General features: G+C 44.1%; 1 protein-coding gene across 2 annotated transcripts in view; it reads right to left on the reverse strand.

Moving 5' to 3' along the window:
* The window catches only part of LOC122686751 (ATP-binding cassette sub-family C member 4-like), a 2,082,459-nt gene that overhangs the window by 132,089 nt on the left and 1,931,701 nt on the right, over positions 1 to 18,669 (reverse strand). Inside the window, exons 1-3 of one of the 2 annotated variants that reach the window (XM_043891986.1) lie at positions 12,671 to 13,137; positions 5,402 to 5,512; positions 4,751 to 4,871 (exon numbers count right to left, since the gene is read on the reverse strand). The exons of the other annotated variant lie outside the window; for it this stretch is intronic. Coding sequence (XP_043747921.1) covers positions 4,751 to 4,871; positions 5,402 to 5,512; positions 12,671 to 12,744 — 306 coding nt within the window. The 5' untranslated portion in view covers positions 12,745 to 13,137. Of the gene's footprint in view, positions 1 to 4,750; positions 4,872 to 5,401; positions 5,513 to 12,670; positions 13,138 to 18,669 lie in introns of those variants that run through there. 2 annotated transcript variants of the gene reach the window in all.

Consider the following 18,669-nt stretch of genomic DNA (forward strand, 5'->3'; position numbering starts at 1 on the left):
CCGCCATTAAAACAAGTGTTTTTGATCACTTTTATTATCAGATGGTGGTATGGCTTTTATTATCACTTTTATTATCAGATGGTGACTGCAGCCATGAAATTAGAAGATGCTTGCTCCTTGGAAGAAAAGCTATGACCAACCTAGATAGCATATTAAAAAGCAGAGATATTACTTTGCCAACAAAGGTTCATCTAGTCAAAGCTATGGTTTTTCCAGGAGTCATGTATGGATGTGAGAGCTAGACCATAAAGAAAGCTGAGCACCAAAGAAATGATGCTTTTGAACTGTGCTGCTGGAGAAGACTCTTGAGAGCCTCTTGGACTGCAAGGAGATCAAACCAGTCCATCCTAAAGGAAATCAGTTCTGAATATTCATTGGAAGGACTGATGCTAAAGCTGAAACTCCAATACTTGACCACTTGATGTGAAGAAATGACTCATTGGAAAAGACCTTGATGCTGCGAAAGATTGAAGGCAGGAGGAGAAGGGGATGACAGTGGATGAGATGGTTGGATGGCATCACTGACTCGATGGACATGAGTTTGAGCAAGCTCTGGGAGTTGGTGATGGACAGGGAGGCCTGGTATGAGGCAGTCAATAGGGTCACAAAGAGTTGGACATGACTGAGCAACTAAACTGATTATCAGAAGTTCTGGGAAGAGACTTATTCTATCCTTAATGGCAGAGGTTGGTTTCACAAAGGGTTTGGAAAACTCAGTGCTGCTTATAGGCCATCACGGCAGGACAAGAACTTTATCAGAAAAGTCATTTGTAAAAGCTAAGTTTTCTAGATAGTAATTAATGTTTCATTTATAAGTAGACTACTAAAAATTTTAACCATTATGAATGTAACCTTTTAATTATGAGTCACCTATTTCCCTAACATCTTAAAGAAAATAGATTGAGGAGGTGGGGGGAATGATGAAATAGGCAAGGGAGATTAAGAGGTACAAACTTCTAGTTATAAAATAAATATGTTGCAAGGATACAATGTACAACATGGGAAATATAGTCAATATCACTGAAAACTTTGTATGGTGACAGATGGTAACTAGGCTTAATCACGGTAATCATTTTGTAATGTATAAAACTATTGAATTGGGACTTCTCTGGTAGTCCAGTGGGTAAGACTCCACACTCCAAATCCAGGGGCCTGGGATAATCTCTGGTCAGGAAATTAGATCCTGTTCAGCCTAAATAAATAAACAAAAGTGGGAACTGGTATTTAAATAAATAAATAAAAATACTGAATAAAAAAAAATTGAATCACTATGTTGTACACCTGAAACTAACGTAACACTGTAAGTCAATCACACTTCAATTTTTAAAAATTCTTTGAATGTTACAATAAAATCTTACATATGCTTTAAAAAGAGAAAATAAAACAGGTTAAAAAGTATCACAGTCATTCATGACTCAGGGGCATCACTGTGTGATATTACTAACACCTAATGGCTAATGCTATGCTCTCAGGAACCAGCAGGGCCCACACAGCAGGTCTGCTCTGCAGGTCCCCTTCTGCTTGACTCAGTGCCCCCTCCTCCTCTCCCCCGCTGTGTGGTCTTCAGTGGTTGCTCTCAGCCCATAGTATCTCACCACCAGCAGCCACTCCTCAGCCTCCTGGGTTGAGCAAAGTGAGGGACACATGGAAGAAAGGGTTGGGAAATAAAGGCAAAGACCACTCAGCTCCTGGGGAACCAGCCGTGAGTCCCGGCACAGAGCCCACTGTGGACAGAGGATTCTGTTTCCTTCCTGCCCATCAGCTGAGCTCCAAAGGGAAGGTTTACAGACACATGGGCTTCCCACGGCCTCCACCTGGACCAGAGACCACCAGCAAAAGTGGCCTCAGACAAAGGCCAAGTGACCGGACAAAGCTGGGCCACTTCTTAGGGTCCTGGGAAGAGGACATAACTCCCGGCCACACCTCCCCTCTCAGGGGAAGGGACTGGGTGAACCCACTCTGGCTTTCCGAGGTCACCCCACTTACGCACCAGCAATGGAGACCTCACCCCTCAGAGAGAAGCACTGATGGCTGGGGAGGTGGTCTCTGTGACTCAGGCCCAAGCAGAGGCTTCAGGCTCCTCCTCTCTACCCTGAGGGCACTGGACAGGCAGAGACCCATCCTCCCTACCCATGGTCCCCATGGAGGTGCACACAGGGGCCAGGAATGCTCAGAATTTCCTGGCTGTTCTGTTTGAATTAGAGGTGACCTGCAAAAGCTCCACCTTCAACTTCAGCCTGTACTTGCTTCTCTGAGCATTATAGTCACTCCTCTATTCTCATAGGACAGAAGTTTTCATACTTGAAATCCTAACCCCAAAAGCCTGACCTGGACAGGCATCTTCCTGTTGGTGCTGCCAGTGTTTCTGGGGGAGGCCCTGCCTGTGCTGTGGGTGGTAACTGTGTATGGCTTGAGAATCATAGATGATCCATGAGGCATTCTGTGCATCAGAGGAATTAAAAGAAGGCTGGCAGTCACAAAGGAAATGTGTTTGGATTTTAGAAAATTCTTGACCAAGTATAGATCTTCCAATATCTAAAATACAGAGACCAGCAAGTAGTACAGATAGATCACAACACAGAAAGTTGCTCATACAATCAATTATTTAACCAATTAGCACTGTTGCTAGTAGAGAGAACGAGCTTCCTTGTTTTCCAAGTACACTACTCCCCACTTGTCTGCCATGACTACCTAACAACCAGTCTCCTGAAAGAGGGCCCAGGGCTGTAGCAGGTGCACCTTATGCAGCCCCAGGCCTGGCCTTCCTGGATCCCCAGCAGGAAGTATTACCGGGGCTGGAAAACTGTGAAATCAACACTCCCAGCACCACAGTGGGGAGGATTCCCTCTCAGGAAGAACCTCAGATCCTGCAGCCTCTGTCTCATGATATCATGAGGCCTCTCCCTCTATGTCTGCTTCTCCCATGAGCTGCCACAGCCAAGACTCAGGACTCGAATTAGGATGGGATCCATCTGAGGCTTAGTGACCCCACTCAAGGGGCTAACAGCCCAGGACAACAAGAAAAACCAGCAGCTCAGTTCAAACCTATCCTTGTGGGCCAACTATTGAGATGCACCTGACTTCAGCTTCTTCAGCATCTGGTACCAAAGGGAAATTAGAGAATCAGGGCCAGCAGAGAAAGACCTGCTCCAGGATATGATCCAACATTTAACCCTGAGGCCACTCATCCAACCAGGAATCTGGCATGAGCCACAGGCAGACACTGAGGCCCCAGGGTTTCCTGATAAGAATTTATGAGAGCTCTGCTGTGTGAGGTCAAGAAATCCTGCACAAACAGGCTACACCAGTTTGTCACCTGTGTATTTCAAATGACAATGTACTGTGAATATATGGAAACACCATCAGTGGGACAACTGCACATGGGTCAAAGAAGGGCTGGGACAGTCTAAGGAGCACCTGCCCCCTCTCCCATCCCGTGCCCTTCACAAGGCACTGCAGTATCTCTGTGGTCAGAGTGGCAGGCTAAGGTGGCACTCTGCCCCAAACACCTGTCCCTACCCTCTGGCACAATGGCCAAACCACATTTGTCATCAATGAGAACTCCATCTCCCAGGACCTGTAAGCTTACAAATTCTATGGTTTCCCCACTTGTGTGGGATGAACTTCACCTTCCCAGCTGCCCATGCCCGCAGTGCCCTTCAGTAAACACAGCTTTTAAACCAGAGCCACGCCGCCCACCTGTAAACCACCTGGCCCACCCAACTCACCCCAACACAACGTACTGATGACAACTCACCACCTTCTCCACCTAAAACCCCCCTTTCACAACAACTGCCTCTTCCACCCCTCCTGCTCTCACACACTCACAGCCCGCCCGTGTCCCTAAGGCAGCGCTAAGGGACCACGGAGAGCACGAGCCACCCAGGGGGTCTGCAGCAGCCCTCCAGCAGGTCAGCCAGAACAGGGGGCTGCCGGCACTGTGTCCCCAGGTGGACTGTCCTCTGGGGGGTCTTGACCCAGGATCTTCAGGGTCACGGAGGTCACTGAGCTCACAGCTTTCTACCTCTGGTTTGCCCTGCACGTTCCCTCCTCCACCCTTTGCCAATGCCAGGTTACCAGGATACCCCTTCAACCAGCAAACCACCCCCACAGCCAGGGAAAGAAAGCAACATGGAGGGTGCAGAGAATTCACGGTGAAGCTGGAGCTCCTCCCCATGGGGGCTTTGGCTCACAGTGCCAGCCCATGGGGAAGGGGGAAGCCTGGGGAAAGGTGCTCTTAGGAGTTCTGGGCAGCTACAGTCCAGATGCAGGGCCCTGTCAGAGGAGAGGTGACGATATCTTCTAGGAAAGCATTTATCAGTGACCTGGGCAAGTTAACAATTATTTGCCAAGCGTCTGTAAAATGTATATTGTTCTGGGCTCAGGTCCAAGTTACCTTCCTCTAAATCACAGGCCACATATTGCCTGAAGCTGTAGAAATCTTTTGGTCAAAGATCAGTCAGTGTTTATAATGAGCACCATGAACTTGCTAGCATAATATAAAATGTCTTTTATTTCAAGGCCATGCTTCTACAACACTGTTTTTAATCAGTTAAAAGAAAAATAGCAACCCCTGGAGGTCCAATCCTTGTCCATTCTAAAGATAAATACAACCTCTGAGCTCTATCATGTTTCTGTGAGGGTTCATCCTCAGACCTTAGACTACTGGCCTCTCTCCCCACCCATCCCGTCCACCTCAGTACTGAGACACATACACCAAAAAACAATGCACAGTGTGAAAATCTCTTACCTCAAGAAATGCAAACATTCCCCAAATTAAATAGGATTTCCAGTAACACTTTACGATTGCTTTCATTAAGGAAGGCTCCTGTGCGTCTTTCTGGGCTCTCTTAACTTCCTGATCCCAGTACCTGCGAAGAGAAACAGAGCACAGTGAAGAACAGCGTGTCCACCACAGGGAAATGGGGGAGGGCGGAGTGGGAGACGAGCCTTCACTGCAGGGTGCTCTGTGGGGCCCCATAGATGCCGGCGAACTGCTCACAGGGCTCCTGAAAGATGAGCGGTGCAGACTCTGAAGCACCAGAGGAACAGGCCTTGAGGGAACAGTCCCAGATTCTGGAAACAAGTTCCTGCCAAGTTTTGCTGGACTCACAGGTCATGAGCAGTTCAGGAGGGCAGACTCCCTCCTCCAGGGGCCCCACCTCTGGGGACAGAGCTCGGCCTCCAGGGACGTGGCCGCGGGCTCCCTCCACGTCCACAGATGCACAGGGAACATGGACCTCCAAAGTGGGCTAAGCGTGGGGTCAGCCTGAGGGGACTGAGCATGCAGTGTCAGGGAGGAGGATCAGAAGAACCCAGAGGAACGCAAAGCCCGCCCCAAACCTTTAGCCCCACGTGGAAATTCTCACTTCCACCCCTTCTCCCAGCTGCCTGTGCTCACCCTTGCAGCTCTTCTCCGAGGTGCTGGGAGCGATCTTCCGGAAGCACCGAGTACATGTCATTTGGTTCTAGTTTCCGCTTGTAACCCATTTTAAATAAGGGGTTTAGCCACCTGGTAAAAATTAAAAAAAAAAAAAAAAAGTGACATATATCCAAATTACCCTCAATTAGAAGCCTAGATTCACAGACTTTGTTAAAAAAAAAAAAGTCTACATTTTCAATATAAAGATATGGGGGAAATTAGATACATGCTTTCAAACACACACACATATTTCTGAAGTGAAGTGAGTCATGTCCGACTCTTTGCAACTCCATGGACTGTAACCTACCAGGTTCCTCCAGCCATGGGATTTTCCAGACTTGAATACTGGAGTGGGTTTCCATTTCCTTCTCCAGGGGATCTTCCTGACCCAGGGATCGAACTCAGGTCTCCTACTTGCAGGCAGACACTTTACTGTTTGAGCCACCAGGGAAGTATATATCTCTAGGTATAGGAAAGTCACACTGGCTTCTACATGATATACTTTAATTAAAGCAACCTGTTTGTGGCCTAATGAACATACATTGTACATCTGCTTTAATTATTATGGAAAAATACATTTAGAAATCAAAATAAAGTAACTGTGGTTCAGGCATGCAGAATACAGCTGAATGGCCACTGTGGGTAAGGCTGCAGATATTACTATGTTACTGAGGACTTAAATCTTTCGAACTGTAGCAGATTCAAGGATACCTCCAGTCTTGTTCGAAGCAGTTGCAACCTTGAGGTCTCAATATCTCCTTAGATTAACTGTCAACACAAAGGAATTTTTACAGGAAATCAGATCGAACCCAGGTCTCCTGCATTACAGGCAGATTCTTTACTGTCTGAGCCACCAGGGAAGCCCAAGAATACTGGAATGGGAAGCCTATCCCTTCTCCAGGGAATCATCCTGATCCAGGAATCAAACTGGGGTCTCCTGCATTGCAGGTGGATTCTTTACCAGCTGAGCTACCAGGGAAGACCCCGGATTAACACCCTGAGTCTAACAGGCTCTGGACCCCTACTTCCTTACAGCCCTGTCAGACTCCCCTCAGCCAGACCACTACGTGAGCCTCTTTCTGACCTCCTGAAGACATCCTAAAGATAAGCAACATCTTCCGACATAAAATACACAGTTGATTCTTCTTATCCCTGGCAGATGCATTTATCTTTAAAAGTAACATTTAGTGTATAGGAATGCAAGGGATTTCTGTGTGTTAATTTTATATCCTGCAACTTTACTATATTCATTGATTAGCTCTAGCAATTTTCTGGTAGTCTTTAGGGTTTTCTATATAGAGGATCATGTCATTTGCAAACAGCTAGTGTTTCACTTCTTCTTTTCCTATCTGGATTCCTTTTACTTCCTTTTCTGCTCTGATTGCTGTGGCCAAAACTTCCAACACTATGTTGAACAGTAGCGGTGAGAGTGGGCAACCTTGTCTTGTTCCTGATTTCAGGGGAAATGCTTTCAATTTTTCACCATTGAGGGTAATGCTTGCTGTGGGTTTGTCATCTATAGCTTTTATTATGTTGAGGTATGTTCCTTCTATTCCTGCTTTCTGGAGAGTTTTAATCATAAATGGATGTTGAATTTTCTCAAAGGCTTTTTTTGCATCTATTGAGATAATCATATGATTTTTATCTTTCAATTTGTTAATGTGGTGTATTACATTGATTTGCGGATATTAAAGAATCCTTGCATTCCTGGGATAAAGCTCACTTGGTCACGATATATGATATTTTTAATATGTTGTTGGATTCTGTTTGCTAGAATTTTGTTAAGGATTTTTGCATCTATGTTCATCAGTGATATTGGCCTATAGTTTTCTTTTTTTGTGGCATCTTTGTCTGGTTTTGGAATTAGGGTGATGGTGGCCTCATAGAATGAGTTTGGAAGTTTACCTTCTTCTGCAATTTTCTGGAAGAGTTTGAAGAAGATAGGTGTTAGCTCTTCTCTAAATTTTTGGTAGAATTCAGCTGTGAAGCCATCTGGTCCTGGGCTTTTGTTTGCTGGAAGATTTCTGATTACAATTTCAATTTCCTTGCTTGTGATGGGTCTGTTAAGATCTTCTATTTCTTCCTGGTTCACTTTTGGAAAGTTATAATTTTCTAAGAATTTGTCCATTTCTTCCAAGTTGTCCATTTTATTGGCATAGAGCTGCTGGTAGTAGTCTATTATGATCCTTTGTATTTCAGTGTTGTCTGTTGTGATCTCTCCATTTTCATGTCTAATTTTGTTGATTTGGTTCTTCTCCCTTTGTTTCTTAATGAGTCTTGCTAATGATTTGTCAATTTTGTTTATTTTTTCAAAAAACCAGCTTTTAGCTTTGTTGATTTTTGCTATGGTCTTTTTAGTTTCTTTTGCATTTATTTCTGCCCTAATTTTTAAGATTTCTTTCCTTCTACTAACCCTGGGGTTCTTCATTTCTTCCTTCTCTAGTTGCTTTAGGTGTAGAGTTAGGTTATTTATTTGACTTTTTTCTTGTTTCTTGAGGTAAGCCTGTAATTCTATGAACCTTCCCCTTAGCACTGTTTTTACAGTGTCCCATAGGTTTTGGGTTGTTGTGTTTTCATTTTCATTCATTTCTATGCATATTTAGATTTCTTTTTTGATTTCTTCTATGATTTGTTGGTTATTCAGAAGCGTGTTATTTAGCCTCCCTATGTTTGAATTTTTAATAATTTTTTTTCCTGTAATTGAGATCTAATCTTACTGCACTGTGGTCAGAAAAGATGACTGGAATGATTTCAATTTTTTTGAATTTCCCAAGGCTAGATTTATGGCCCAGGATGTGATCTATTCTGCTGGAGTTTTACTGACTGTTGGATCTGTCACCATCAGCCTCAGCTGGGGAATAAATAAAGCCCACCAGACTTTCAGGAAACTGCACTAACAGCTGAAAACATCACCAAACTAGGTTTAATTCCTCCATACCCAGGCTTCTGCCCAGGGACATCTGGGTTGCCCACTGCCACCACACCCCTGCAAAGGTGTATGTGTTAGTCAAATCCCTGTTTCCTGGGGGTCCAACCAACTGTTCACTATGAGCCCTCCACCTACAGGCATAGCTGACTGTAGACAGTTACCATGCTCATCGGCTCTGGGGACAGGATCACACCAAATATGGAGGGGTCTGGCTATGCAGCCAGTGCCCTGGATGGAAGGACACCAACCATTAGCCTAAACGTGACTCAGGAAAACCCAAGACAGTGTGTGCCCCTGAGGGATGTTTGTTCCTTAGGGCTCTTATGGCAAGGGCCACCCATGTTGGGCCATTAACTGTTTCCAAGAAAACTCTACCAGGGGACACTGGGCTATAGGTGGTTCACACCCAGATCCAGGTTACATTCAGATTTTAATTACACTCACACCACCTCTGAACCAAAGAGGGCCATTCATCTAGTCAGGAAGGGAACTAGACTGGTAATAGCAGAACTTGTCACTCTTGTAGGATCCCTGGTGAGCCTAATAAGAGGAACAATTTATAATACCATAAGTATAAAAGAAGTTGCTGGGACAGTGGCCTGGGTAACTAGAAAATCCAGTTCCAAACTTAGAATGATAAAATCTTCACTGGACTCTCTGGCCCAGAAGACATTTGACCACTGCAAAGCTCTTGTTTACCTGCTGGCTAATCAAGGGGGAATTTGTGCCCCACTAACCATTTCCTGTTGTTTCTATGTTAACATGAGCAGTCAGATAGAAGAGAGTGCATCCCAGATGCTAGAGAAAGCCGCTTGCAGACAGAGAAAGACAAATATCATACGGTATCACTTACACATGGAATCTTAAAAAAATGGTACAAATGAACTTATCTACCAAACAGAAGTAGAGTTACAGATGTAGAAAATGAACTTATGGTTACCAGGGGGTAAGGGAGGAAGAGACAAATTGGGAGACTGGGATTGACATATATAAACTATTGTATATAAAATAAATAACTAGTAAGAACTTACTGTATACAGCAGAGGGAACTCTACTCAATACTCTGTAACTCTGGAATGGCCTATATTGGAAAAGAATCTTTTAAAAAGTGGATATAAGTATATGTATAACTACTTCACTTTTCTGTGCACCTGAAACTAACACAACATTTTAAATCAACTATGCTCCAAAAAACAATATTTAAAAAAAAAAGAGAGAGGGCCACTTGGTTAAATACTCAGAACAAGAAGGGCCTGACTGAACTAATTTGAAAGGATCAGAAGAGCTGTTCCCAGGTTCCATGGGCTTCTAAGGCCATTCTTAGAACCCCCTACAGTTACTCTCCTTCTCTTGCTCTTTGGTCCATTATTCCTCAGTTGTCTCATTAGTTTTATATCTTGGAGAACCGAGTCAAGCTTCTGATGGTCTTTACTTAGGGCTATGAGAAACTGGGACTCTAGCCTGTTGACAATCAGATTCATTTTGGTTGAATCAGGAAAAATTCTGCTCTTCTAACCCAATATATGACAATGCCCTTGCTCAGCAGGAAGTGGTATCAGAAGACCAACCTTTGCCCCTCAGACTCCCTCAGGAATGAGGAGCAGTAAAAAGGAAAGGCTGTTGCCCTGAATTATATCCCTGCCCCTTTCTCAAATGGAAACCAACTGCTCTTATCTGAGCTTCACACTCAATCATAAAAGGAAAGAGAAAAATAAGAACTGATTAGAATTAGCCAGGACCCAAATGGCAGAAGACCTAACCTCCAGTAGACACAGACCCTCATTACATATTCACTGTAATATATTAGCATGATAAATGACACACCCACCAGGACCACTACAGTTGACAGTGGCTATGATAACAACCTGAAGAGCTTATACAAGGACTAAAAAGGAGTGTTGCCTCATTTCGGGTCCAAACCACACCCTGTTTTTGGGTAAGCCATGAATATTCCTCCCTCTCTTAACTTAATTCCCTTCCTTCTACCTTAGCCCTCCTATACTCAGTGTCTAAGCCAAATTGGGTTGAGAGGTTGATTTGCAAACTAAATCCCTGTTTCTCCGTTCTTTGGTCATTGAACAACTTGTCTTCTACCAGTCTCACCATCAGTTTACTTATGGGTTGTGGGAATCTGAGTGAAAAAAGAACCTCCCCAGTCATGATAGGGGGTCTCAGCCTGGGCTAGGACCCTGGAACAAGTCCAGGCAACCAATTCCATGACAAGCACAGCAGTTACATACACAAGAAACGTAGACTCCAGACACAAACTTCCTGGTTTGAGATCCCACTCTACCACTTACTAGCTGTGTGATGGTAGGCAACTTACTCAACCTCTCTGCTTCAGTGTCTTCAGGGTGAAGTAAGAGATAATAGCTCCTTTCTCTCCAGCAGGAAAACTGGAAATGGGTGCCAACCAATATCGAAGAGAAGTCCTCACCTTTCATTTCCATGCATGTATGTTTTGAAAATCCACAAACAGAACAAGCTTGGAGAGCTCCTTGCCCTGACTAAAGTTAAGGAGATGTTTGCCTGATTTGATATTAATTACAGTAACCACACCTATATTCCTTCTTCAAGGTCCCTCTTTCCTTGTGCTGTGCTGTGCTTAGTTGCTCAGTCATGTATGACTCTTTGTGATCCCATGAACTGTAGCCCGCCAGGCTCCTCTGTCCATAGGGACTCCAGGCAACGATACTGGAATGGATTGCCATTTCCTCCTCCAGGGGATCTTCTGAACCCAGGGATTGAACTCAAGTCTCCTGCATTGCAGGTGAATTATTTACCATCTGAGCTACCAGGGAAGCCCCCCTCTTTCCTTAGTGAAGTGAAAGTAGCTCAGTCGTGTCTGACTTTTGTGGCCCCATGGACTGTAGTCCATGGAATTCTCTAGGCCAGAATACTGGAGTGGGTAGCCTTTCCCTTCTCCAGGGGATCTTCCCAACTCAGGGATCGAACCCAGGTCTCCTCCATTGCTGGCAGGTTCTTTACCAGCTGAGCCATAAGGGAAGCCCAAGAACACTGGGGTGGGTAGCCTATCCGTTCTCCAGCAGATCTTCCCGACCCAGGAATCAAACCAGGGTCTCCTGCATCACAGGTGGATTCTTTACCAACTGAGCTATGAGGGAAGCCCTTAGGGGTCATCAAATGGCCAAGAGACATAGCTACACACACTGAATAAACTACTATCAAAACAAGCATAAGAGCTCCAAGGCCCCAGGGACCCCGTAGACTGTCCCATAAAAGAAGGAAATATCAGAATTTATGGAAAAGATGATTAGGGTCCAGAAACAAAAGACCTAATAATCACCTAAATGTGATTAAAGTCCAAAGGTTCAGGCCTGCCTAGTTAGTGGTCTCAGTTATCAGATGAAAACTTTAGTTAAGAACTTCAGCTCTCTGCAGCATTTTTTTCATTGGCGCTTCCTCCCAGCTCAGAGACCTGTCAATGGAACCATTGACACAATGAAACCAGGACCACAAGGCTCCAGGGCAGGACCACCTGCATCAAGACCATGCACTGCTTCTCTGAAGGCTAAAATCTAGATAAGACCCCACTCCCCCAGGGTTTGGTCTTCAAAGGTGGAAGTGGAGATATTTGCAATAGGGAAAGGGGCTGTGGCCAAATACATACTCTGCTCCTGGCTGTGTGTTCCAAATTAAAGCAAAACATGTTCCAGAAATAGTGTCCCCATTCATTTCATAAAAACCAAAAGTGTTTTGTACATACTTGAAATTGACCACCACTAGGTACCAGGACATACAGTCAGTCACACAGGAAGAGAGGGAGGGAGAGAAAGAAAGACAGGGTCACAGACAGGGGGAGAGAGGGAGTCCAGGGTAGCTGGAACTCAGTTGTTCACCTAAGGAACATGGGAAAATGTGGGGACATTATTGGAAGATGGCAAATGTGCAGGGCAATAATTAGATAAAGAAAATTGTTCATAATCTGCTTGCTTAGCAGGGAAAGGTGCAGCTTTAGTTCAGAACTGACTGAATTCCTGAGTGGTTCTGAGGAAGACAGATAAGGTGGAGAGTAGGAGGCCCAGTCCCTTCTCCCGCTGGGCTGTGACTCCCCCTAGGCAGCCTCCCTACCTCCTGCTCCTGCAGCATCAGCTCTCAGGCTTCTGAGACTGGTTGGGTGGAGAGCAGCAAGGCAGGGAGAGCCAGTACCCCTGCCACCAGGTCCCCAGGCACCTCTCCCAGTCCTGTTGCCCTCTACCCTGGGCACCCGAGCGTACTCCCTCGCCTTGTCCCTCGGTTTCTAAAGGAGCTGGCAGTGTCAGGCATGCCGATTGTCACAGCTCAGACAGGGCACTCACCAGACAAACAGGTGTGAGCAGAAATTAGCGTTCTGCAGCGGGTTGGGCTTCACCTCCGGGGACACAGGCAGCATCTTGCAGGTCAAGGCAGACACGGACTCAGTTCGCACTGCTCAGGAGGCACTGGTGGTGATGCTGGAGACTGGCCGCCTCGCAGGTCCACTGGGTGGGAGCCTGAGAACACCTGCTTCTGAGAGTGGAGCTTGGGTTACTGCAGGTCCCACCTCACAGGATTGAGCAGCCTCCAGGGACCACCTCTGAGGCACCCACTCTGTGCAGCTGCTCCCACAGGCATAGGATGGAGGCAGTGCACCATGTGTGGGGCTGCAGGATCAAGAGACACCCGGGTAGACGCTTCCAGAAGCCCCACGCAAGTGGGAGGCAAAGCTACCAGCTCTTTGATAAAAGCAGGCAGGCTGATTGCGGGGCACAACCAGCCCAGCTCCCCGGAGTGCACCTGGCTGTAAACTCTGCGGAAGTTCCTGGTCTGAGCCCAGGCACTCACCCAGAAGGTGGAAAAGGGAGGCTCAGCCCCGCCCACCTCTGCTGCTCAGAGGCTCCCCAGGTGCTGCAGAGGAAACCAGGAGAAAGCTGGCAAAAGGAGATAGAAGCCCACCCTCTGGGCACACTGCTCTCCTCAGGACCAAATGAGGGCCCTGTGGGAAGGTCTCCAACTGGAATGGAGCAGGACCCTGGGGGGCCTTCCTGAGATAAACCCCAACCCCACCACATGCCCTCTGCCTGTCTCTTGCTTGTAGAAAAGCTTCAGTCTCCCAGGCCTCCTCTGAGTCACAAAAGGCTAGCTCAAGAATCACTGATTGGAAAAATGTGAACATGTATTAACAAAAACTTAATCAATAGATTAGCCATACAGCAGTCACAGAATCTTTAGTTCCTCCCTGAAGGCTACAGATAACAGGGTCTAGTGCACATTTCTGAGTTTTGCAGCTGCTAGAAAGCCCACCAGGTGAGAAAAGTTAACTGCATGATGACCATGATAAACTGGAACCTGAGGAGTTATGATGACAACCCCTGCTACATTACTCTACTCCTCAACATCAACCAATCAGAAAATGCACATGAGCTAATCAAGTACCTTGGACTCTATCCCTCAGCTTGCACTTAAAAATGCTCCCCCAAAATCCACTGGGGAATTCCAGCCTTCCGAGCATGAACATCCTGTACTTCTTGCTTGACCCTTGCAATAAACTTTTCTCTGCTCAGAATGCCAACATTTCAGTTTGTTTTTTCTCACTGTACCTTGGGCACAAGACCTTGGATTGGTCAATACAATCAGCAGCTAAATATTTGACCTTGGCCAATAACAGGGTTTAGCATGGATTATGTTTGTAGAGCTGCAAGACTTGAAAGAAATGTAAGAAAAGATTAGAAGACTTCAAATAGTCTTGGTAGATGAATTCACACTGTCACGGGAGACCTCTGCAATATGTGAGATGTCTTTTGGCATCTCAGGTTACATTGTGGGGGGACCTCAGTGAGCTTTTTCCTGCCCTCCTACAAGGGGCATTTGGGACAGAGAGATTGCCTTATGATTTCTTTCATGAGTTCAGGGCCTGCCTAGTAGAATAACAGTGGCATATGTTACAGAATATAGGTTATGTGCATTTCTAGGGAACTGACTTCATTTTTAACTCCCACAATGCCCTATTCAGTTCAGTTCAGTTCAATTACTCAGTCATGTCCTACTCTTTGTGACTCCATGGACTGCAGCATACCAGGCTTCCCTGTTCATTACCAACTCCTGGAGCTTACTCAAACTCATGTCCATCGAGTCGGTGATGCCATCCAGCCATCTCATCCTCTGTCATCCCCTTCTCCTCCTGCCTTCAATCTTTTCCAGCATCAGGGTCTTTTCAAATGAGTCAGCTCTTCACATCAGGTGACCCAAGTATTGGAGCTTCAGCATCAGTTCTTCCAGTGAATATTCAGGACTGATTTCCTTGAGAATGGACTGGCTGGATCTCCTTCCAGTCCAAGGCACTCCCAAGAGGCTTTTCCAACACCACAATTCAAAAGCATTAATTCTTCAGCACTTGGCTTTCTTTATAGCCCAACACTTTCATCCATACTAGACTACTGGAAAAACCATAGTTTGACTAGATGAAACTTTGTCAGCAAAGTTATGTCTCTCCTTTTTAATATGCCATCTAGGTTGGTCAGAGCTTTTTTTTTTTTTTTTTTTTTTGCAAGGAGCAAGCACCTTTAATTTCATGGCTGCAGTCACCATCTGCAGTGATTTTGGAGCCCAAGAAAATAAAGTCTTTCACAGGTTTCCATTGATTCCACATCTACTTGCCATGAAGTGATACAGCCCAATGCCATGATCTTAGTTTTTTTGAATATTGAGTTTTAAGCCAACTAAGAAGGTATTATGTCTGTTTTCCAGATGAGAAAAATGATACTCAAGGATAGCACCTCTCCAAGGTCTTTGAATCAGTAAATAACGAATCTTGATTTGGATTCAAGTCCAAGACCAGCATGATCATCTCACTGGTGGATGGCCAGTGCATGAAAAGTGTCTAGAATATGCTCTCTGAATGAATCAATGACTGTAGAACTGAATGAACAAACTCTTGGACTCCCACTCATGAGCGTTATTTGTGTAGCTGTCTTACCAGCTCAGCAGCTTCTCTTCCTCTTCACATTATATGAAGAAAGATCAAAGTTTGTGGTGCCTGTAACAAGATCATCTCATTATTCTTTGATAATTTCCCATGTACCTTAGCTAAAATGGTGTTATTAATCATGACTTTTAGCTTCAGTTATGCAAGATATATTCTGCAGAACTAGTGTACAACAATGTGGTTACAGTTGACAATACTGTACCATATACTTTTCATTTGCTGAGAGAGTAGATCTTGGGTGTTTTAAAAAATTTAAAAAAAATTAAAAAAGCAAAATGGTTAAGATGTGAAGTGACATATATTGATTGGCTTGGTGTGATGAGTATTTCACAATATATATGCCAAGTCATCAAGTTGTACATTTAAATATATACAATTTTTGATTGTCAATTATACCTCAATAAAGCTGGAGGAGAAATCAATTTTAAAGAAACTCTTAATGTATTCAATTTTTTATAAAGCAGGTACTCAGGGAAAGTCATACAGTAACTATTTATTAAATACATACTATTCCAAGAGCTAGGGATACTTAAGTGAACAGGATGAGTGGTATAAAGCAGGGTCTTTGTAACATTCAAGTCCCTAGGGCTCCTGAGGCTAACAGGATCCCTCCTTGGACAGTGTGACCTGCTGGAGCAGAAGCTGTCACTTTCCAGCTCGTGTCCTTTGACTCGTCTCCAGAACTAAGGAGCTCACTGCTTATCGACCAATCTCCTACCAATGAAAGCACACAAGGGCCATATGCAAAGCAAGCCAAAAACCTTGGATTCAATTCTTAACCAGTGATGGATGGGGAATGGGTAGATAAATGCCCCAGTGCCCTTGCCTGTCAGCTGGAAAAATTCTGTCTCCCAGGGTGACTCTATTGCAAAAGCAGTAACTTTCTTGCTAACACACTTTTTATTGGTTTCCTTCCCGTTTATGTCTCACTTCTCCACTCCCTACATGTGTTTTCCTAGCATCACTTCTAAAATAAATCAATTTCATGCAAATATTTGCCTTAAGGTCTGCTACTGAGGAACCCAAACTATGACACCTATGAGGAACATACTTCTAATTACTGAAAAACACATTCACTCCCTTGAAGCCATGAAAATCCTTATTAATACTATAAACCCTGGGTTATCAAACACAGTAGCACTATTCACATGATGATTCTGAGGACTTTAAATGCATTTGGTAAAAACTGAGGTGTGATTTAACTGTACAATACACCACAGATTTAAAAGACAGCATAAAACTTTTTTGTCTCAATGATTTTTTACATTTATTACATGTTGATATAGTATTTTTGACACATTGGTTTAAAAATGTCTTACTAGTATTACTTTCATTTGTCCCTTTTAACTTCTTCACATGGCTATTGAAAATTTAAAATTACAGATGTGGCTCACTATATATTTCTATAGATAGCACTGCTTTTAGTCAATGGACAGGCTTTAGCACCACATATGTCTCTCCCACTCAAGAAAGCAAATCAGTAAGGGTGTTGTTACTATACAAATCTTGAATATGATTGAATTCATGAAAAGAAGTCATACTCACATTTCAGAACTTTGTTATTAGTAATGAGTTACCTGTGTTACTTTCCACTGGCCCTCTGTGATATTTGCATTATTACACTATCATATAGATCCCTGATGTAAAAAATTAGGCAAAACTGCTCAATGTGGGCCAATATAGTCTATTTGGTCTTCCTTTAAGATGTTATAATAATACTGGAAACTTCAGTTATTTTGTTTTGAGCCTTTTGGAAAACTAGTCCATTATTGAGATAAGTTGCCCAGCAACTGCTAAGAGTTAATAAAGGTGTTCTCAGAAAATAATATACCTAAAAAGATGAAATCCCTGCTTTCAGGCTCACAATGTAGAAAAAGAATAAATAAAAAGAAAATTACAGCAAAATAATAATGTAGTAATATAAGCATACAAATATATTCATTCTCATCTATTAGATTAACCAAGCTCTTTGAAAATGAGAATACCCCATGCTAACTAAGATAATGTGTATGAGCACTGTAATATACTATTGGTAAACTATAAATTAGAATAGCTTTTTCAGCACATAATTTGACAATATTTATTAAGAGCCTTAAAAATGTTCATCTTCTTTGACTCAATAGGAGCTTTACTTATAAGATGATGAAGGCAAAAAGTCACTTATAGAAAACTATTTATATACAAACATTTCTCAGAGCAGTGGTTATTATTAAATTATAATAGAAACATTTAACTTCTAAGTTCAGGGATCGCAACATGATTAAATAATTATGAACTATTTTTAAACACATGTTTTTGAATATCTACCATACATCTACCCTTCAAAGCACTGGGAATCAACTGTCTACAAGACATGCAATGTTTATCTTCTCACAGTGTTTACAATGAAGCGTGGAGAAGGAAATGGCAACCCACTGCAGCGTTCTTGCCTGGAGAATCCCAGGGACAGGGGAGCCTGGTGGGCTGCCTTCTACAGGGTCGCCCAGAGTCAGACACGACTGAAGCGACTTAGCAGCAGCAGCAGCAGTGGGAGATAGACAGTAAACAAGTAAATAAATGAACAAGATAATATCAGGTTTGATGAAGACTACGAACAGGAAGTGAAAGTGGCTGGAGATGACTGACAAGTCCTGATTTAAATGGGTAGTCAATGAGCCTGCTCAGAGGAGAAACTTAAGCCAAAACATGAAAACCAGGGAGTCAGTCTTGTGCAAACCTGGGAGCAAAAACCCAAAAAGGTAAAAAATAGATAAATCCATGGTATTGGAAAAGATAACTTAGGTGAGTGTAGTTGAAAAAAAAAAAATGAAAAAAGGAAAGGGAGACCTCCTCTTGCATCTGTCAAAGGAGACAAACTGCCACCCCTGAGACTGGGGAGGCCCACAGGTGAACAGAGGAAGTTGAGGCTTCCTCAGGGTGAAACCACCATGGGAACCTGCGCTTGGGGAGGAAACCAGAGCCATAACTGACAAACTGCGGGAGGCTCAGTGTGAACAATCTGAGAGTAAAACCTCTGGGGGGACCCAGTCATGCGGGGACTCACAATATTGTGAGATTTACCTCCAGGAGCTTCACCAGGATCCTACAGGAGATGCCAGGGAAAATCCCCTCAGCCTTCCTGCTGGGAGTGGGGAGATGGGGAGTAGCCAATTTGAAATAGACCAGAACACTCAGTCCTCTTAAGAAGGCCTTCCCTAGAGGAAAACTAGTACCAGAGTCTAATCCTCCAGGGTATTAACTGAGCCCAACTGACCTGGGGGAAGGGAAATACCCAGCTCCAGCTGGCTCAAGCCATTGTGTCCCATAAAAGGCAGGGGGTGGCGGAGAGAACTTGTGAGGTTCACAATCCAGAGG

Source organism: Cervus elaphus, chromosome 30, assembly GCF_910594005.1.
Source record: "Cervus elaphus chromosome 30, mCerEla1.1, whole genome shotgun sequence".
Classification (NCBI taxonomy): Eukaryota; Metazoa; Chordata; class Mammalia; order Artiodactyla; family Cervidae; genus Cervus; species Cervus elaphus.